Source organism: Myotis daubentonii, chromosome 8 (genome assembly GCF_963259705.1).
Source record: "Myotis daubentonii chromosome 8, mMyoDau2.1, whole genome shotgun sequence".
Taxonomy (NCBI): Eukaryota; Metazoa; Chordata; class Mammalia; order Chiroptera; family Vespertilionidae; genus Myotis; species Myotis daubentonii.
The window spans coordinates 5,073,229-5,096,134 of NC_081847.1; the positions used below are offsets into that span (position 1 = coordinate 5,073,229).

Here is a 22,906-nt window from a genome sequence, read left to right on the forward strand (position 1 = left end):
GGGCAAGATATTGAAAACCTATTTGAAGAAATAATGACAGAAAACTTCCCCTACCTGGTCAAAGAAATAGACTTACAAGTCCAGGAAGTGCAGAGAACCCCAAACATAAGGAATCCAAAGAGGACCACACCAAGACACATCATAATTAAAATGCCAAGAGCAAAAGACAGAGAATCTTAAAAGCAGCAAGAGAAAGAAACTCAGTTACCTACAAGGGAGTACCCATACGACTGTCAGCTGATTTCTCCACAGAAACCATGCAGGCCAGAAGGGAGTGGCAAGAAATATTCAAAGTGATGAATAGCAAGAACCTGCAACCAAGATTACTTTATCCAGCAAAGCTATCATTCAGAATAGAAGGTCAGATAAAGAGCTTCACGGATAAGAAAAAGCTAAAGGAGTTCATCACCACCAAACCAGCATTATATGAAATGCTGAAAGGGATTCTTTAAGAAGAGGAAGAAGAAAAAGGAACTCTTACCATTTGTCACAGCATGGATGGAACTGGAGAGCGGATAAATACCACATGATCTCACTCATTTGTGGAATATAATGAACAACATAAACTGATGAACAAGGACTGTTCCAGAGACGGAGAGGCATTGATTGGTCTGTCGGGCTTTGGAGGGAGGGTAGGGGAGGGTGGGAGTAAGGGGGAAAGATCAACCAAAGGACTTACATGCAGGCATATAGGCCTAACCAATGGACACGGACAACGGGGGGGGGGGGGTGAGGGCATGAGCGGGGGGGGGGGGCAGGTAGAGGGTAACGTGGGGACAAGGACACATATGTAATATCTTAATCAATAAAAAATATATTAATAAAAAAAATAGAAAACAAAAAAAAAGAAACATCAATCCTAAACAACTCACTAGATCAGATGGACTTAATTGACATCTTTAGAACATTCCACCCCAAAACTACAGATATACATTTTTCTCAAGCACACATGGGACATTTTTAAAGGTAGACCACATATTGGGACACAGGAAGAGTCTATCCAAATTCAAGAGGATTGAAATCATGTCAAGCATCTTCTCAGATCACAATAGCATAAAATTAGAAGTCAACTACAGTAAAAACAATCACAAAAATTCAAATGCTTGGAGGCTGAATAGCATACGGTTAAACAATGAATGGGTTACCAAACAGATCAAAGAAAAAGTAAAAAATATCCTGGAAATAAACGACAATGAAAACATAACAATCCAAAATCTTTGGGACACAGTGAAAGCAATCCTGAGAGGGAAGTTCATAGCATTACAGGCCTACCTAAAAAACAAACAAAACAAAACAAACAAAAAAAACCACAAGAAAAACTAGTAATAAACCATTTAACTCTGCAATTCGAAGAATTAGAGAGCAACAAGAAAAGCCCAGTGTGAGCAGAAGGAAGGAAATAATAAAGATCATAGCAGAAATAAATGACATAGAGACCAAAAAAACAATACAAAATATCAATGAAACCAAGAGTTGGTTCTTTGAAAGGATAAACAAGATTGATGAATCTCTAGCCAGGCTCACCACGAAGCAGAGAGAGAGGACCCAAATAAACAAAATCAGAAATGAAAGAGGTGAAATAACAACAGACCCCACAGAAATACGTAGAATTGTAAAAAAAAAAATACTATGAGCAACTCTGCTCCAACAAACTGGTCAACCTACAAGAAATGGACATATTCCTAGAAAAATACAACCTTCCAAAACTGAACCAGGAGGAATAAAAAAATCTGAATAGGCCAATAACTATGGATGAAATTGAAGTAGTAATCAAAAAACTTCTAACAAAAAAAAAAGCCCTGGACCAGATGGCTTCACAGGGGAGTTTTATTAAACATTCAAAGAAGGAATAAAGCCTATCTTCCTCAGACTATTCCAAAAAATTCAAGAGGAAGGAGCACTTCCAAGCTCTTTCTATGAAGCCAGCATTACCCTAATCCCTAACCCAGATAAAGACAACACAAAGAAAGAGAATTACAGGCCAATACCCCTCATGAACATAGACGCCAAAATCCTCAACAAAATCCTAGGAAATCGAATCCAGCATTACATTGGAAAGATCATGCACCATGACCAATTGGGATTTATTCCAGGGATGCAAGGATGGTACAATATCTGCAAATCAATAAATGTGATACACCACATAAACAAACTGAGAGATAAAAACCATATAATCATATCCATTGATGCAGAAAAAGCATTTGACAAAATCTAACATCCTTTTTTGTGTGGATTTCACTTGTTTTGTTTTTTTTAAATTAAATCTTTATTGTTCAGATTATTACAGTTGTTCCTCTTTTTTCCCCCCATAGCTCCCCTCCACTCGGTTCCCACCCCACCCTCTGCCCGTACCCCCGCCATCCATTGTTCTCATCCGTAGGTGTACAGTTTTTGTTCAGTCTCTTCCCACTCCCCTTTCCCCCCCAAGAATAGTCAGTCCACTCCCTTCCTATGCCCCGATTCTATTATATTCACCAGTTTATTCTGTTCATCAGATTATTTATTCACTTGATTTTTAGACTCACTTGTTGATAGATGTGTATTTGTTGTTCAGATGACAGTCATATGGGTACTTCCTTGTAGGTAACTGATTGTTTTTCTCTTGCTGTTTTTAAGATTCTCTCTTTGTCTTTTGCTCTTGGCATTTTAATTATGATGTGTCTTGGTGTGGTCCTCTTTAGATTCCTTTGGTTTGGGGTTCTCTGCGCTTCCTGGACTTGTAAGTCTATTTCTTTCACTAGATAGGGGAAGTTTTCTTCCTCTATTCTTCAAATAGGTTTTCAATATCTTGTTCTCTCTCTTCTTCTGGCACCCCCATAATTCTGATGTTGGTACGCTTGAAGCTGTCCCAGAGGCTCCTTACATTATCTTCATATTTTTGGATTCTTTTTTCTTTTTGTTTTTCCGGTTGGGTGATTTTTGCTTCTTTGTATTTCAAATCTTTGACTTGATTCTTGTGATCCTCTAGTCTGCTGTTGGAACTCTGCATAATATCCTTTATTTCAGTCAGTGTATGCTTAATTTCTAGTTGGCCCTTTTTCATAACCTTGAGGGTCTCACTAGATTTCTTGAGGGTCTCACTAAATTTATCAGTAGTCTCACTAGTTTTCTTGAGGGTCTCACTAAATTTATCGGCCATTTCTAGAAAATTCTTGAAAAACCTTAAAAGTATGGTTTTGAACTCTATATCCAGTAGTCTGCTTTCCTCCGTTTCTGTCATTTGTGACTTGTTTCTTTGTCTCCGCATTTTTTATGCTTCCCTGCGTTGATAGAGTGGCTTTCTGTGTTAAATGTCCTATAGGGCCCAGTGGCTCAGCCTCCACAATTACCTGAGGTGGACACTCTTGGTGCACCCCCTTGTGGGCTTTGTGCATAGTCTTGTTGTAGTTAAGCCTTGATTGTTGTAGGTATCACTGGGAGGAATTGACCTCCAGGCCAATTGGCAGTGAGAATCAGCTGTGTTTGCAGTGGGAGAACTTCTGAGCTGGAGACACTCTTCTGGGGCAAGACTTGCTTCAGTGGGGCTTTGGTGCTCACTGAGTCTGCCCCCTGAGTGTGTCCCTTATAGATCTGAGGAGTTGTAATTTGGATGGTCCCACTCTGACCACTGGGTACACTGGCTCTTGGATCTCTAAGGAGGTGCTAATTTAGCCTCTGCCTGAGGCTACCCAGCAGGAGCTATGAAGAGTTTCCTCTTCTTTGTTTGGGGTTTGGAGGTTCCCAGATGAGGCCCAGCTGTGAAGCTATGCAAGCTGCTGTGGGGCCTTGGACCTTCTTTTGGAAGATCTGGGTCTCTCTGATTCAGCTGCAGTATGTTAGGTAATTTTCAGGTTCCAAAGGACCAGGCCTTTCATATGCAAAAGCCTCTGTGCACCCCTTGGGTGGGGCGGTGTCTCAGGGGATCAACAGGGTGGAGCAAGCTGCTGTGGCTACTTCCCAGTCCTACCATAAGAGGCCCCACGTCTCAGTGTCCCGGTAATCGCTGCAAGCACCTCTGAGAGAAAGCTACCCTCCAGTTCTGCCTGATGCCAGACAGTCCAGTTTCTCCCCGTATGAGCCTGGGTCCCCAGAGACTCACTCGGAACTGGAGTTTAGAGCAGTCAGGAGCTTGAGACTCCCTCCCAATTGAAAAAGACAATCGCGTCCTCAGCCGCCAGCCCTCTCCACATGCGCAGCGTCCTTAGTCGCCAGCCCTTTCCATGTGCACCGCGTCCTTAGCCACCAGTCCTTTCCGAGTGCACAGCATCTTCAGTTGCCAGCCCTTTCGGCGTGCACCTCTGTACCTCTGCATTTTACTTCCACACCTCCTCTGAGACTCAGTGCTTTTCTCTTTCCTTCTAGTTGTAGAATTTCTACTCGGCCAGCCTTCCTGTGGTTCTGGATGATGTCCGTTTTGTCTTTTAGTTGTATTTTTGAAGTGGTTGTGTGAGGCAGCAATTTCCAGTGTTTACCTAAGCCACCATCTTGGTTTCTCCCTAACATCCTTTCTTGATAATAACTCTCATCAAGGTGGGAATAGAAGGATCATACCTCAACATAATAAAAGCCATATATGACAAACCCACAACCAACCTCATACTCAATGGGCAAAAACTAAAACCATTTCCCCTAAGAACAGGAACAAGACAGGGATGCCCACTCTCACCACTCCTATTCGACATAATACTAGAAGTACTAGCCATTTCTTCAGACAAGAAGAAGGAATAAAAGGCATCCAAATTGGAAAAGAAGTAAAACTGTCCTTATTCTCAGATGACATGAAATTGTACATAGAAAACCCCAAAGACTTCATCACAAAACTATTAGACTTAATAAATGAATTCGGCAATTTAGCAGGATACAAAATTAACACCCAGAAGTCTATAGCTTTTCGATACACCAATAATGAACTCACAGAAAGAGAAATTAAAAAGCAATCCCATTTACCATTGCAACAAAAAAATTAAGATACCTGGGAATAAACTTAACCAAGGAGACAAAGGATCTGTACTCAGAAAATTTCAGGACGCTTAAAAAAGAGATAGAGGGCCCTAATTGCTTTGGCTCAGTGGATAGAGCGTCAACCTGTGGACTGAAGGGTCCCAGGTTCGATTCTGGTCAAGGGCATGTACCTTGGTTGTGGGCACATCGCCAGTAGGGAGTATGAAGAAGGCAGCTGATTGATGTTTCTCTCTCATTGATGTTTCTAACTATCCTTCTCTCTTCCTCTCTGTAAAAAGTCAGTAAAATATATATATATATTTTTAAAAAAGATAGAGGAAGACATGAACAAATGGAAGAATATACCATGTTCATGGATTGGTAGAATCAACATCATTAAAATGTCCATACTACCCAAAGCAATCTATAAATTCAATACAATCCCCATTAAAATACCAACAGCATACTTCAAAGACCTAGAATAAATTCTACAAAAATTCATCTGGAATAAAAAAAAAGACCCCGAATAGCTGCAGCAATCTTGAGAAAGAAGAACAGTGTTGGAGGGGTCATAATACCAGATATCAAGCTATACTACAAAGCCACTGTTCTCAAAACTGCCTGGTACTGGCATAAGAACAGACATATAGACCAATGGAACAAAACAGAGAACCCAGAAATCAACCCAAGCCATTATGCTCAATTAATATTTGACTAAAGAGGCAAGAGCACACAATGGAGACAAGACAGTTTCTTCAATAAATGGTGTTGGGAAAACTGGACAGATACCTGCAAAAAAATGAAACTAGACCACCAACTTACGTGATACACAAAAATAAACTCAAAATGGATAAAGGACTTAATGTAAGATGTTAAGCCATAAAAATCTTAGAAGAAGCCATAGGCAGCAAAATAGCAGACATTTGTCATAGCAATATCTTTACCGATACAGCTCCTAGGGCAATGGAAACTAAAGAGAAAAATAAACAAATGGGACTACATCAAAATAAAAAGCTTCTGCACAACAAAATAAACCATCAATAAAACAAGCCTACTGTATGGGAGAACATATTTGCCAATGTTATCTCCGATAAGGGTTTAATCTCCAACATTTATAGGGAACTCATACAACTTAACAAAAGGAAGATAATCCAATCAAAAAATGGGCAAAAGACCTAAATAGACACTTTTCGTAAGAGGACATCAGAAAACCAAGAGACATATGAAAACATGCTCATAGTCACTAATCATCCGAGAAATGCAAATCAGAACAACAATGAGGTGCCATCTCCCACCTGTCAGAATGGCTATCATCAACAAATCAACAAATGACAAGTGCTGGAGTGGATGTGGAGAAAAAGGAACCCTTCTTCACTGCTGGTGGGAATGCATATGGGTGCAACCATTGTGGAAAACAGGGTGGCGTTTCCTCAAAAAATTAAAAATGGAACTGCCATTTGACCCAGTAATACCACTTCTAAGAATATATCCCAAGAAAACAGAAACACCAATCAGAAAGCATAATGCACCCCTATGTTCATAGCAGCACAATTTACAGTAGCTAAGATTTGGAAACAGTCTAAATGCCCATCAGCAGATGAGTGGATTAGAAAACAGTGGTACATCTACACAATGGAATACTACGCTGCTGTAAAAAGGAAGGAACTCTTACCATTTGCAACAGCATGCATGGAACTGGAGAGCATATTATGCTAAGTGAAATAAGGCAGTCAGTGAAAGATAAATATCACATGATTTCACTCATTTGTGGAATATAAAGAACATTATAAACTTTTGAACAAAAATAGAGGTAAGGAAGCATGGAACAGACTGTCAAACTACAGTGGGAAGGCAGGGGAGGTTTAGTGGGGGGTAAGAGATCAACCGAAGGACTTGTATGCATACATATAAGCATAACCAGTAGACACAAGACACTGGGGGGGCAGTTGAGGGCAAGTGCCAGGGGGTAGGGGAGGCCAGGAGGAGGTCAATGGGGCAAAAAAAAAAAGAGACATATGTACTACTATTTGTAATACCTTAAACAATAAAATAAAAATAAATAAAAGAATCAGAGTATTCTAGGCTGTGGGACATGTGTCCTTTAGTGTAGGTCACAGAGTGGCCAACAGAGCTTTTCCTGTTGTAGGGATAAATTTTTCTACTTGGTGTGCTCCTTTTCCCTCAAGATGATTTCCTGCCCAAAAGTATACATGGGTACATGGGGCACAGGGACGGGGGAGGGGGGGGGCGACAAAACTATACATGATCAGCAAGAATAGCACTAGTGGAGGTTGGACAGGGCCAAAGTGGTGGTTGGCCCATAATACAGGCACAGGCATTGGGTGCCAAGTAAATCTTTGATGATTTCTTGGAGGAAGGGAGGTGAATACCTCTTATAAACTGGCACTTACAATATCTTCTTTTCACTGGATTGATAAATTCATTGAAGGTTAGCACTATATCCTTCACAATTTCCTAGCACTCATGTTTTTAGCAAATGCTGTTTGTCTACTGTCAACATGTTTGTAACTACTGTGGATTTAATATAAATGTTCAAACAGATGCTTACGTATAGAAATATAGTTATTTATGGAATGAGCTCTTTTCTTTGCCTCTTTTAAATTAAGAAAATAGTTTTCTCAGATATGTTCAAGGACTATTTATTAAGAACCTGTTGGTGTTCAGAATATATTCAGAGCTTTTAGCTCATTAGTTATTTTATGGCCCGTTAATTTATAGATCAGGAAAGGGAGGCTCTGAAAAATAAATTGACTTAAAATTTATTTTAAAATTGACTTGATTTGTTTACATAGATAATATTAGAATTAATTTAAATACTGTGAAATTCAAAAGTTAACTTTATCAAATTTACTTTTATGAATATGCTGTATACTTTTCTTATTTATAGTATACCTATAGAGTAGTATCATAGAAATGAATATAAAGTAATCAGTGTGATTTGTTTGTGTACAGAGAAAGAATCAAAGAAGCTACTGACCATAATTCTGAAAAGTATTTTAAAAATTAGTAACACAGAAGGGAAAGAATTGCTTTTGTATTTTGATGCATCATTAGAAATCACTATTGTGACAGAAAAACTTTTTGGTGCAAATAAACATTGGGTAAGTGTTTAAACTATTTATAATCCATTATTTTCAGATTCTGGAAACTTGGTTACTTGGGATTATAAGTTTCATTAATTTTTTCTAGAATTTTTAAAATGACACATAGATTTTTAGTTCTTTAAATTTGTATTGGAATAGCCATTAGATTGTTAGCCATACCCTTTGAGATACCTATTAGGAAAAATTTCAGATGACAAAATTAGCAGCAGCTACTAAAAGCATTTAATGAATTCCTGCCAACTATTTAAAACATAAAATGAGATGAAGCCCTGTTTTCAAGATAATAAATATAATTTGTGAGAATTACAGAATAAACCTCAGAAGATGTAAATAAGCGACATAAGGAAAATGAAGTATAGACATTGAGGGAAGAGAATACTCTTTAGAAGTCAGACTTGAAGGAAAGGCTGTAGATATGGGGTTTGAATGGCCTTTGAAGTTTATGGATAAAAGTAGGTACGACCCTTTCCACCACATTATGAGTTAGATATTGTCTAATTGGAAATCCAAGGTGACAATTCATGTTATGTTGGGGGGAAATAGTCTGTCGACAAGTTCAGGCTGCTATAACAAAAATACCATAGACTAGGTGGCTTAAACAACAAACATTGATATCTCACTGTTCTGGAGGCTGGAAAGTCCATGATCCAAGGTACCAGCAGACATGGTGTCTCATGGGGGCACTTTTCCTGGTTCATAGTGGCCATCTTTTCACTGGGTCCTCACATGGTGGGTAGGAAAGGTGAGGGAGCTCTCTTCAGTCTCTTTTATTAGGGTACTATCCCATTTATGAGGGCTCTATTTTGGTTAGCTCTTCACCTCCCAAAGGCCCTGCCTCCTAACACTATCACATTGGGGTTTGGGTTTCAACATGAATTGGGGTGGGAGCACAGTCAGTCTATATAGTGTAAAAGATTTATGGTGAAAAACAGAGAATATGTTTATGAGCAGCCCTTGCCAAAATGACAGGCTAAGAAGACTGGTTAGTGGGGAGTCATTAATGTATTCTGAGAAATGTATTTATATATACAAAGTAATGACTTGAAATAATTTGGCAATTTTGAAACAGGTAGGAAATATATTAAAATAGAAAGAGCTAGAAGAAAATGATATCACTGAATTAATTTAATTTTAGGAGTATACCAGCAAACAAGGTATTTCAATTGCCCAAACATCTGTGCATATACATTTTGACACAAGTGGATCACAGGTATGTGTCTAACTTACTTGATTTTAATCATTGGGCTAAGTTTAACTCAAATAATAGCACAATAATAAAAGTTCATGTTGTAGGGTAACTGTCTAAAAATTAAATTGTCTAAACATGGATACTGAATGCTTCAATAAGATGTTAATGATTTTTAGACATGTTATTAATGACTAGAGGCCTGGTGCACAAAAATTTGTGCATTGTGAGGGGGGGAATCCCTCAGCCCGGCCTATGCCCTCTCTCAGTCTCGGACCCCTTGGGGGATGACCACCTGCTGGCTGAGGCCTGCTCCCCAGGGGGATTGGGCCTAAGATGGCAATCAGACATCCCTCTGGCAGCCTGGCAGCCCTCGGGGGATGTCCACTTGCCAGCTGGGAGCAAACCTAAGCTGCAGTCAGACATCCTTAGCACTGCTGAGGAGGCAGGAGAGGCTCCCACCACCACCACTGTACTGGCAGCCATCAGCCTGGCTTGTGGCTGAGCAGAGCTCCCCCATGTGGGAGCACACTGACCACCAGAGGGTAGATCCTGCATTGAGCATCTGCCCCCTGGTGGTCAGTGTGTGTCATAGTGACCAGTCATTCCCAGTCTTTCTGCTGTTAGGGTTAGTTTGCATATTACCCTTTTACTATATAGGATAGAGGCCTGGTGCATGGGTGGGGGCTGGCTGGTTTTCCCTGAATGGTGTCCCGGATCAGGTTGGGGGTCCCACTTGGCCAGCTGGGTGAGGGGCTGATGGCTGTTTTCAGGCTGCCCGAACCCCCTTCAAGGTGGGGGTCCCTACTGGGGTGCCTGGCCAGCCTGGATGAGGGGCTGAGGGCTGTTTTCAGGTGGACTAAGCCTGCAACTGAAGCTCCCAGTCTCTCCTTTTTTTCTTTTCTTTTTTCTTTTTTATTCTGGGATTTATTTACCTTCTGTAATTGAAACTTTGTTGCAGCTCCAGCTCCAAGGCCGGCTGGCTGAAAGAAGGTATCTAGGGTTTGTTTAGCTTCTATAATTGCAACATTGTTGCTTAGACTGGAGCTCAGAGCCCGACTGCGGCAGGTGGGGAACCTTGGCTTCCTCCATCACTGGAGCAAGCAAGCCTCATGTTCGCTTCAGCTGCCTGGCTGTCGGCCGCCATCTTGGTTGGCAGTTAATTTGCATATCACCCTGATTAGCCAATGGGAAGCATAGCAGAGGTATGGTTAATTACCATGTTTGTATATTATTAGATAGGATTATTTGAGTACAGAAGATAGGTATTAAGTTTTTAATCAATATCAGTTTTGGTAAGTTTAAAAATCAGAAGTATATGTCCTTCCACTAATGCAAAAGCTTTTGTTAGGTCTATTAACATTTGAAAAAGTGGATGCCTTTAGTTGAGTTATTTTGTAGGACTAAAAATTATAATACATAGAATATGGAAAGAATTGACCTTCGGAAGTGTGAGATATCCAATGGTTTTTGAGGATGTCCTATAGTTTTCAGTTTTAAATATTTTTTTCCACATTCTCCAACAGATTCTTGTGCCAGAAAGTCAAATCTCACCTGTTGCAGAAGAACTCATTAGTTTGAAAGAAAATCCTAACTCCCAAAAGAAATTTCCTGAACCTCCAGAATACATCAAAAATAGTACTCAAGGGGACAGAAAAAACAGTCAATCTGGGGTAAATATGGTGTCAAAATAGTTATTTATAAAAAATATATAGATAGATCAAATTATTGTTATATATAATTACAGAGAAAAGCATCTGTAACATTTCAAAGTACTTTCCCTGCCTTTTACAAATAGAAAAAAAAAGGTAGTGTTTTAGCAAATTGTGTTCATGTGTAAGGTTAGAACAAGGTGCACTCTATACTTGGAAATTCCAAGTTAGAGATATAACCTTTCTGTCCTCTGTTTTCCCCTCTTCCTGTGCCATTGGGGATCTTCTCTAGGTCATGTCCTATAGCACCATTTCTCAGCCTCAGCCTTCTTCGTCATAGCTTCCTGGGACACTGAACATTGCTAACACCCCTCTCTTCCTTAATGTCCTCCTATTGTTGGACGTCTATGTTAGTATTTTAATTCTCTACCTCCTTCTATTACTGTATCAGAGATACTGTCTCTCCCTACCTCCAGAAAGTAGATTTGCTCTCAAAGCTTCATACCCAAAATCTCTATGCCTTCTCCTTTAGCCAGCTTCCTTCCTGTGCATTAATTTAAGCTCTTAAAGTTCTGTAGCTACATTTCCACTTATTGTTTTAATATTTCCTTCTCTGTGTCTCCTCAAGCCCTTTTCTGAAGCCTAACAGGTAAGTCTTTATCTTTCACCTCAAATTTGTATCTGCCTTCATACTTCCATAATGCACCATTGACAGTATCCTTGATTCCAGCCTCTTCTCCCCCTTACTACAACCACGGTGTTAGTGATTGTGTTTCCTGTATCTCCCTACTCTCCTCCTTGTTCCCTTTCATTGCTCACTTTAACTGACCTCAATTAACATAGTAACCTCTTAATTGATCTTATTTGAACATTGTTTTTCCTCTGACTACCTTATATGGTAAACACTGGTTTTTCTTAATATTAGCACTTTTCTGCTCAGAAAACTTTGTGATCCGTGTTGATCTCACTCAGTCTAACCTTTGACTCTGTTCTGAGACTACAATTTTACTATATCAAAATGCCCTTCACTTTGAGAAGGTCAGTTGCTTTACTCTCTTTTATGTCATGGTCATTCTTGCCTCGATACTTTTACTTAAATTGTTTGTTCCTATTTTACCTTTACTCATCTAAGGTGTACATACATTTGCAAATCTTGGTTCATTTTTTTCTTCTTCCTGGAGTTTTTTTCTGATTATTTCAGTGTTTACTAATCTCTTACCTTTAAGCAACTATAAATCACACAGGCTTTTCCATACATTTAATCATGTTTGTTATGATTTTTCCATTTAATCTGTGTCTGTCATTAAATTTAAAATGTCATAATTTCCTTAGATGATTATATCATAAAAGGCATTTTTGTGTCTTTATATCAGAATCATAACTTGAGTACTTATTAAAATGCAGATTCTTGGACTCTTCCCCCCACCCCCTTATAACTACTAAATCATAAACCTCTGGGAAAGATCTTAAGCACAGTAAAGTTTTAAAATATTGCAGTATTGTGAAATAGCCACTATGTTTTCAGTAATTTCAAAAGATATTGTGTGTTTACTGTGGTTGTTTCTCATTGTTTAAGATAATTAACTCCTAGCATAGCGGTTCTCAACCTGTGGGTCGCGACCCCTTTGGGGGTCGAATGACCCTTTCACAGGGGTTGCCTAAGACCATCAGAAAACACATATATAATTACATATTGTTTTTGTGATAAATCACTATGCTTTAATTATGTTCAATTTGTGACAATGAAATTGGGGGTCACCACAACATGAGGAACTGTATTAAAGTGTTGCGGCATTAGGAAGGTTGAGAACCACTGTCCTAGCAAAAGAAAAATGTCTGATGCCTCAATAAGGAGTCACTGAAGCATTTATATGATTGAATAAACTGTGTCAAGTCCCATTTGCTATACCACTAGGAACTGCCTTTTTTTTTTTTTTTTAAGGAGAAGCAACTGGTTTCGTAGTTTGTTTCCAGCTTAATGTTAAAATGCACTTTTTTCCTGTGCTCTCCCACCTTTCTTCCATGCACCATATGCAGACCTACACCAGACTCCATCAGTATTTTTTTCTCTTAGGGGCAGGTGCATTTTAAAAATAGCTCTCCTCCTCCTCTATACTTGGTTACCATCTACTCCTTTATATGGTACCCTTTAACATTCCTGTCCCATGTTATCCCTGCCTCTGCTTATCTACTTCTGTGGCTCTTACCAGTCATTCCAGGATGAAGTTAAAAATGCAGCTCACAGCTTGTGTGTCATTGAGTTTCTGAATTCTTGTAGCTACTTTTTACTCCAAAAGCAGTTTACTAGTAGTCTTCACAAAATATTAAAACAAATTTTTAAATGTGAGAAAGTTTTAGACAATAATTAACATTATGAATGTATTCACAAACAAGTTTACATCAATATGTCTAAACATCCTCTACATGAAATAGAATAGGAAACTGTGAGCCATTGGTTAACTAGATAAACTCAGTAGCAATAAAATTTTTTTTTACATGTCTAGATGTTCTATAAATATTCTTTAAAAACAACATTTCTTTCTTGTTTTGGCTACCTGTTCAATACCAAATATTAGGATTAAATTTTTTTTTTAATTAAATCTCCACTGTTCAGATTATTACACTTGTTCCTTTTTTTTTCTCCCCCCATAACTCCCCTCCCCCCAGCTCCCGCCCCACCCTCCGCCCTCACTCCCCACCCACCGTCCCCATCCAAAGGTGCACCATTTTTGTCCAGTCTCTTCCCACATCTCCCACACCCCTTTCCCCCCCAAGAATAGTCAGTCCATTCCCTTTCTATGTCCCTGATTCTATTATAATCAACAGTTCATTCTGTTCATCAGATTATTTATTCACTTGATTCTTAGATTCACTTGTTGATAGATGCATATTTGTTGTTCATAATTTGTATCTTTACCTTTTTCTTCCTCTTCCTCTTCTTAAAGGATACCTTTCAGCATTTCATATAATCCTGGTTTGGTGGTGATGAACTCCTTTAGCTTTTCCTTATCTGTGAAGCTCTTTATCTGACCTTCAATTCTGAATGATAGCTTTGCTGGATAAAGTAATCTTGGTTGTAGGTTCTTGGTATTCATCACTTTGAATATTTCTTGCCACTCCCTTCTGGCCTGCAAAGTTTCTGTTGAGAAATCAGCTGACAGTCGTATGGGTATTCCCTTGTAGGTAACTGAGTTTCTTTCTCTTGCTGTTTTTAAGATTCTCTCTTTATCTTTTGCTCTTGGCATTTTAATTATGATGTGTCTTGGTGTGGTCCTCTTTGGATTCCTTTTGTTTGGGCTTCTCCGTGCTTCTTGGACCTGCAAGTCCATTTCTTTCACCAGGTGGGGGAAGTTTTCTGTCATTATTTCTTCAAATAGGTTTTCAATATCTTGCTCTCTCTCATCTTCTGGCACCCCTATAATTCTGATGTTGGTATGCTTGAAGCTGTCCCAGAGGCTCCTTACACTATCCTCGCATTTTTGGATTCTTTTTTCATTTTGCTTTTCCGGTTGGATGTTTTTTGCTTCCTCGCATTTCAAATCATTGACTTGATTCTTGCGCTCCTCTGGTCTGCTGTCGGGCGTCTGTATAATATTCGTTATTTCAGTCCGTGTGTGCTTAATTTCTAGTTGGTTCCCCAATATAAGATCGAGGGTCTTATTAGTTTTCGTGTAGATCTCATTAAGTTTATCGGCAGCTTCTAAACAGTTCTTGAGAGACCTTAAAAGTGTGGTTCTGAACTCTATTTCTTCCATTGACAATTTTGTCCTGTTTCTTTGTCTCCGCATTTTGTTATGCTTCCTTGGTGCACCCCCTAGTGGTCTTTGTTCGCAGTCTTATAGATAAATCTTGATTGTTGTAGCTAATTCCAGGGAGGGTTTGACCTCCAGGCCAAGTGGCTATGAGAATCAGCTGTGTCAGCAGTGAGAGAACTTCTGTCCTCTAGGGAGGTGCTAATCTAGCCTTTGCCTGAGGCTATCCGGCAAATGCCTCTGTGCAGGGCTTGGGCAGGGCGGGTCGCACAGGATCAACAGGGTGGGCCGGAGAGAGCAGCCATGGCGGCTCTCAGTCCTGTCCCCAGGGGCTCTGCCTCTCTGAGTCCCAGCACCCGCTGCAAAGCTCGGAGAGAAAGCTGCACTCGCTCTGACCGAAGCCAGACAGTCCCGCCTCTCCCGTTTGAGTCTGGGTCCCCAAAGACCCGCCCGGATCTGGTGCCCAGAGTCTGCGACTCCCTCCCGACCGAAAACAACAACCGCGCCCTCTGCCGCCAGCCCGCTCCTCGCACTCCGCACCTCAGAATTTGACCCCAGCACTGCGCCTCCTCTGAGTGTCTGCATGCGCCTCTCCCCCCTCCCAGCTGCAGGACCTCCACCCAGCCAGCGTTCCTGTGGCTCTGGGTGATGTCCCCTCCGCTTCCTGGCCCCACCCTTGAAGCAGTTGTTCAAAGCAGCAAACTCCGGCATTAACCCATGCCGCCATCTTGGTTCTCCTCTGGGAGGTAACCTTTTACAGAGAAAGTTTCTGGATTAAATTTTTAATGAAAGCCTAAAACAGAAATTTTTGGGCATCATCCTATATAATAAAAAGCTAATATGCAAATTGACCAGACGACAGAATAACTGGTCGCTATGATGCGCACTGACCACCAGGAGGCAGACGCTCAATGCAGGAGCTGCTCCCTGGTGGTCAGTGCGCTCCCACAGGGGGAGTGCTGCTCAGCCAGAAGCCCTGAGCCAGACTTACGGCTAGTGAGCACAGCAGCGGTGGTAGGAGCCTCTCCCACCTCCACGGCAGTACTAAGGATGTCCAACTGATGGCTTAGGCCCGCTCCCCCACGGGCTCCCAGACTGTGAGAGGGCACAGGCCAGACTGAGGGACCCCCTGAGTGCACAAATTTTGTGCACTGGGCCTCTAGTGTTGTTTATAAAATGCCACATATCTTTTGTGTATAGTTAAGGTAAATTGTTATGAAGACTATTATAGAATATTTAATTTCAAAAGATATTGTGTATTTACTCTGTTTCTCATGGTTTAAGATATTTACTCCTGGCAAAAGAAAAATGTCTGAAGCCTCAATTCTTGTTACTGGTGCAGAAATATACAACAAGAGAAGTCCATTACATTTAACCAACAAATGTGAGTTTTCCAGTCTTAAAAGATTTCTAACAACTGTTAATATATTTTAAATCAGGCCTTTTTAAATTCAGGGATATTCTGGACATAATTTACCTGCGCGATAAGTTGGGGATATAAAAATTGAAAACTATGAACCACTAATATCTTGTAATTGTCAAGAAATTTCAAATGACTAAGAAAGGTTTAATGGGTATTGACATATAAGTATTATTCAAAATATTAATATCCAGCATAATAATTTAATAACACAAGTGGCAGCAGAATGACATATAGTGGATAAAACATTGAATTAGGCCACATTGGGTTGTTTCCCCACTCCCAACTATGTACATGGTACAGATTATCCTCTAGCTAAGCTTAGAACCAGTTTCTTTTCTATGAAAGTTGTATAGAGGTTTAAGCAAAAATCATTCATTCACATGACAAGGAATATTGTGAAACATTTGGACAGTACCTGTTACATACTAAGAGCTAAATAAAAATAAATAACCTGATACTATATACAAATTGCTATAAATACCATCTTATTTCATTTTTATGGCAATTTTTTTTAATCTTTATGATAATTTAATAGTGACTTTCTGTTTCCAGAATCAAATTGCCTACTGGGCTGCTGTCTAATGTCCAATAGGCTCCTCAAATTTAACAGGTCCAAGATAAATTCATCTTTCCTCCACCACCCCCCGCCAATTTTTTCTCCATATCTTACCTTGGTAAATGGTATCCACTTACTCATCTAAACCAGAAACCTGGGACCCATCCTAGAACCTTCCTTTTTTACCTTCCTCATCTAAATAGTACCTCAATAATAGCAATATGTAATGTTAAAAACCCACAAATATACCAGTCCTTCATTCTCCATTTTAGCAACATCACGAAGAGGAAAAATTAAACCACCGCTGCAAGTGAGGAGTTCTGCAGAGAAACCTGGTGTTTCTGAAACTGGAGTGGATAATGCTGTATCACGTCAGTCTAAATCACCTGCAGAAAGAAGTAGAGGAGATGAGACACACAAAGTAACTTTACTTTGAAAGCATTTTTACATAAGTTATTTATCAAGTTATTGTAGAAATACATATAGAGCTAAGTTTTTACAAGCAGTGAGTGTCTTTGTTTAAGGCATTGCTTTCTTAAAAGTTATCATTTATTGTCCTTGAAAGTAAGGTCATTCTCACATACAACTCATTTACTGTGCTGACAATAGACTTTAGTAATATCCATTCAATATAACTCTGATTTACCTACCCATTTGGTGGGAGAATGGACTCATCTTCATTCTTTTAGTTATACAAATTAGTGTGTGCTATGGGGATGTTCTAGTATAAAAATATAAAATACAAGTGGACTCTGTCCTTAAGTATCTCCAACTCTAGCATGGGAATTAGATAAATTAATAAGATCATTCTACTATTGTATAAATTTTCTCACATGTACTTATAGCAGTGATGGTGAGCCTTTTGAGCTTGGCATGTCAGCATTTTGAAAAACCCTAACTTAACTCTGTGCCATGTCACATATAGAAATTTTTTTATATTTGCAACCATAGTAAAACAAAGACTTATATTTTTGATATTTATTTTATATATTTAAATGCCATTTAACAAAGAAAAATCAACCCAAAAAATGAGTTCGCCTGTCACCTCTGACATGCGTGTCATAGGTTCGCCATCACTGACCTATAGGGTTCAGTAGGAACCTATTGGGAGGCTAATGTCTAACCCCAGAGCTGGAGAGGGAAGGAAAAATCAAGAGAGGCTCTCTAAGGCAGTGGTTCTCAACCTTCCTAATGCCGCGACTCTTTAATACAGTTCCTCATGTTGTGGTGACCCCCAACCATAAAATTATTTTTGTTGCTACTTCATAACTGTAATTTTGCTACTGTTACGAATCATAATGTAAATATCTGATATGCAGGATGTATTTTCATTATTACAAATTGAACATAATTAAAGCATAGTGATTAATCACAAAAACAACATGTAATTATATATGTGTTTTCCGATGGTCTTAGGCAACCCCTGTGAAAGGGTTTTTGACCCCCAAAGGGGTCGCGACCCACAGGTTGAGAACCGCTGCTCTAAGGAGATGGAAAATGAGTTGGTTTTTGAAGGATAAATAAAGGTTATTCAAATGGACATTGAGAAGAAGGGTATTCATTCCTGCTCTGAGGAAACAGAGCAGGGAATGGATAAGAGAAAGTTGTTTCTTGGAGAAATAGGAGGTAATCAGAGATACAGATAACTTTGTAGGTGAAGAACACCTACTAGCTAGCTTTTCTTTCCTCTGAAGTGTGAGGATGGTGGATTTTTCTTGGGGATAAATTGATGTAGAGTGTTCAAGGACAATTAAAGATTTGGAATAGCTACTGAGAGATAATGGAGAAAGCTAAGAATGAGTATCATGGTAGGCAATGTGGAGACCCAGTTTAAATTAGAGACTATGAATTAACGTGTAATACTCTTTCAGAGTTTAGTATTCTTGATGTTAGATTGAAAAAGAATATAATAAAAGAAGATTGCAAACAGAAAAAAGAAAAAGAATAGATGGTGATTTTTAAAAAATTAAATGGTTATATAGCATAAAGATAAAGGGTGCAAGAGTTCAAGATATTAGAAAAAGTAGTCAAAGTGATGGTTCAAATTGTCTCGCTAAGTGCTTCTTACTAGGGACACTATTCAGTTTTGTGGTGTGGTATTGAATGTTGTAGGATTATAAGCATGCTAGGCCTGTGCTGGCTTATTGTCAGGGGAACCCTTCTTTCTTTATGATAACCAAAACCACACCTACACATTTTCATACTGCTCCTCTCCCAGGGTAGTGGACCACTGGCTAGAGTAAGTAGGAAGAAAGCCAGGATGGCCCTGGCTGGTTTGGCTCAGTGGATAGAGCGTCAGCCTGCGGACTGCAGGGTCCCAGGTTCGATTCCGGTCAAGGGCATGTACCTTGGTTGCAGGCACATCCCCAGTGGGGAGTGTGCAGGAGGCAGCTGCTCAATGTTTCTCTCATCGATGTTTATAACTCTCTGTCCCTCTCCCCTCCTCTCTGTAAAAAAATCAATAAAATATATTTTTTTAAAAAAGAAAGCAGGATGAAGCAAAATATCTTAGCCTAGACTACAGTGATGGCGAACCTATGACACACCTGTCAGAGGTGACACGTGAACTCATTTTTTGGTTGATTTTTCTTTGTTAAATGGCATTTAAATATATAAAATAAATATCAAAAATATAAGTCTTTGTTTTACTATGGTTGCAAATATAAAAAATTTTCTATATGTGACATGGCACCAGAGTTAAGTTAGGGTTTTTCAAAATGCTGACACGCCGAGCTCAAAAGGTTCGCCATCACTGGTCTACAGGGTATATTCTTCTGACACTGATGTCAGATTTTTATTTGATCTGGGTAAGTGTGTATCTGTGGCTGTGGAAAAAGGGAAGCTTGCTGTAGTTAAGAAGTTGACTGTGCAATGGCCATAAAGTTACAAAACATTTAATGTTCCATGATTTCCAACTCCTTTATGTATATTAGTGAAAAGACAGAATAGATGCAGGTTATGAGATCAAAACAATAGGAAATGTGCCATGGAGGTTCTAGAAATTGTCAGTTCCAGATGAAGATTGAATTGTTTTACTGGCTATGAAGTGATCAGAAAATTTATAGGATCTTGTGCTTCCTTATCTGCAGTGAAAATTATTTTCTTGTATTTTAGGGACAAGTAAAGATTTGGAATAGCTACTGAGAGATAATGAAGAAGGCTAAGAATGAGTATCAGTGTTAGGCAATTTGGAGACCCAGTTTAAATTAACTGATATTCTAAAATGGGCATAACCTTAATAAAATACAGTTGACACTTGAACAACATGACCTTGAGCTTCATGGTTCACTTATACATGGATTTTTTTCAATAAATACTGTAAATATATGTATTTTATCAAGATTTTCTTAACATTTTATTTTCTCGGGCTTTATTATAAGAATACAATATATAATACATATAACATACAAAATATGTATTAGTCAACTATTTGTTATCAGTAAGGAACCCAGACAATTCACTATTAGTAGTTAACTTTGGGGGAATCAAAAGTTCTATGCAAATTTGACAGTGAGGGGTCAGTATCCCTAACCCCCAACTTGTTTTTTTTTTAATTGTTTTATTGCTTAAAGTATTACAAAGAGTATTACATATGTCTCCTTTTGTTCCTACCCTTGAAAATCCCCCGGCCTCCCCTACCCCCCAGTGTCTTATGTCCATTGGTTATGCTTATATGTATGCATACAAGTCCTTCGGTTGATCTCTTACCGCCCCCCTCCTGCCCTCAACCCTCCGTGGCATTCCCACTGTAGTTTGACAGTCTGTTTGAGGCTGCTCTGCCTCTGTATCTATTTTTGTTCATAAGTTTATAATGGTCTTTATTATCCATAAATGAGTGAGATCATGTGGTATTTTTCCTTAATTGACTGGCTTATTTCACTTAGCATAATGCTCTCCAGGTCCATCCATGCTGTTGCAAATGGTAAGAATTCCTTCTTTTTTACAGCGGCATAGTATTCCATCATGTAGATGTACCACAGTTTTCTAATCCATTCATCTACTGATGGGCACTTAGGCTGTTTCCAGATCTTAGCTATGGTGAATTGTGCTGCTATGAACATAGGGGTGCATATATCCTTTCTGATTGGTGTTTCTGTTTTCTTGGGATATATTCCTAGAAGTGGGATCATGGGGTCAAATGGGAGTTCCATTTTTAGTTTTTTGAGGAAACTCCATACTGTCTTCCATAGTGGCTGCACCAGTCTGAATTCGCACCAGCAGTGAAGAAGGGTTCCTTTTTCTCCACATCATCTCCAGCACTTGTTGTTCGTTGATTTGTTGATGATAGCCATTCTGACAGGTGTGAGATGTTACCTCATGGTTGTTTTGATTTGCATTTCTCCGATGATTAATGACTTTGAGCATGTTTTCATATGCCTCTTGGCTTTCTGAATGTCCTCTTTTAAAAAGTGTCTATTTAGGTCCTTTGCCCATTTTTTGATTGGATTGTTTATCTTCCTTTTGTTAAGTTGTATGAGTTTCCTATAAATGTTGGAGATTAAACCCTTATTGGTGATAACATTGGCAAATATGTTCTCCCATACAGTGGGCTTTCTTGTTGTTTTGTTGATGGTTTCTTTTGCTGTGCAGAAGCTTTTTATTTTGATGTAGTCCCATTTGTTTATTTTCTCTTTAGTTTCCAATGCCCTAGGAGCTGAATCGGTGAAGAAATTGCTTCAGCATATGTGTGAGATTTTGTTGCCTTTGGATTCTTCTAGTATTTTTATGGTTTCCCGTCGTACATTTAAGTCTTTTATCCATTTTGAGTTTATTTTTGTGTATGGTGTAAGTTGGTGGTCTAGTTTCATTTTTTTGCATGTATCTGTCCAATTTTCCCAACACCATTTATTGAAGAGATTATCTTGACTCCATTGTATGTTCTTGCCTCCTTTGTCAAATATTAATTGAGCATATTGGTTCGGGTCGATTTCTGGGCTCTCTATTCTATTCCATTGATCTATATGTCTGTTCTTGCCAGTACCAGGCAGTTTTGAGAACAGTGGCTTTGTAATACAGCTTGATATCTGATACTGAGATCCCACCTACTTTGTTCTTTCTCAGGATCGCTGCAGCTATTCAGGGTCTTTTTTTATTCCAGATGAATTTTTGGAGAGTTCGTTCTAGGTCTGTGAAATATGCCATTGGTATTTTAATGGGAAGTGTATTGAATTTATAGATTGCTTTGGGTAGTATGGACATTTTAATGATATTGATTCTACCAATCCAAGAACATGGTATGTTCTTCCATCTGTTTATGTCTTCCTCTATCTCCTTTTTCAACATCCTGTAGTTTTCTGAGTAGAGGTCTTTTACCTCTTTAGTTAAGTTTATTCCTAGATATCTTAATTTTTTTTGGTGTGATGGTAAATGGGATTGTTTTTTTAGTCTCTCTGTAAGTTCACTATTGGTGTATAGAAATGCCATAGATTTCTTGGCATTAATTTTGTATCCTGCTACATTGCCAGATTCATTTATTAAGTCTAATAGTTTTTTGATGGAGTCTTTAGGGTTTTTTATGTATAATATCATGTCATCTGCAAATAAGGACAGTTTTACTTCTTCTTTTCCAATTTGGATGCCTTTTATTTCTTCTTCCTGTCTAATTGCAATGGCTAATACTTCCAGAACTATGTTGAACAGGAGTGGTGAGAGTGGGCATCCCTGTCTTGTTCCTCTTCTTAGGGGAAATGGTTTTAGTTTTTGTCCATTGAGTATGATGTTGGCTGTGGGTTTGTCATATATGGCTTTTATTATGTTGAGGTATGATCCTTCTACTTCCACCTTGCTGAGGGTTTTTATCAAAAATGGGTGTTGGATTTTGTCAAATGTTTTTTCTGGATCAATTGATATGACTATGTGGTTTTTTTCTTTCAATTTGTTTATGTGATGTATCACGTTTATTGATTTGCGGATGTTGTACCATCCTTGCATCCCTGGGATAAATCCTACTTCGTCATAGTGTATGATCCAATTTTCTAAGACTTTGTTGAGGATTTTGGCATCTATGTTCATGAGGGATATTGGCCTGTAATTCTCTTTCATTGTGTTGTCTTTACCTGGTTTTGGTATTAGGGTGATGCTGGCTTCATAGAATGAGCTTGGAAGTGTTCCTTCCTCTTGGATTTTCTGTAGTAGTCTGAGGAGGATAGGTTTTAGTTCTTCCTTGAATGTTTGGTAAAACTCCCCTGTGAAGCCGTCTGGCCCTGGGCTTTTGTTTGCTGGAAGCTTTTTGATGACTGCTTCAATTTCTTCCATAGTTATTGGCCTGTTGAGATTTTTAGATTCTTCCTGA

The 22,906-nt window shown here is 39.0% G+C and overlaps 1 protein-coding gene across 3 annotated transcripts in view; it reads left to right on the forward strand.

Annotated features, from left to right (window-relative positions):
- SYCP2 (synaptonemal complex protein 2) overlaps window positions 1–22,906 on the forward strand; it is a 105,963-nt gene that overhangs the window by 29,803 nt on the left and 53,254 nt on the right. For all 3 annotated transcript variants that reach the window (XM_059705172.1, XM_059705170.1, XM_059705171.1), the window contains 5 exons: window positions 7,894–8,042; window positions 9,181–9,255; window positions 10,758–10,904; window positions 15,920–16,019; window positions 16,887–17,035. In XM_059705172.1, the coding sequence (XP_059561155.1) occupies window positions 7,894–8,042; window positions 9,181–9,255; window positions 10,758–10,904; window positions 15,920–16,019; window positions 16,887–17,035 (620 nt within the window). The remainder of the gene's footprint in view (window positions 1–7,893; window positions 8,043–9,180; window positions 9,256–10,757; window positions 10,905–15,919; window positions 16,020–16,886; window positions 17,036–22,906) is intronic.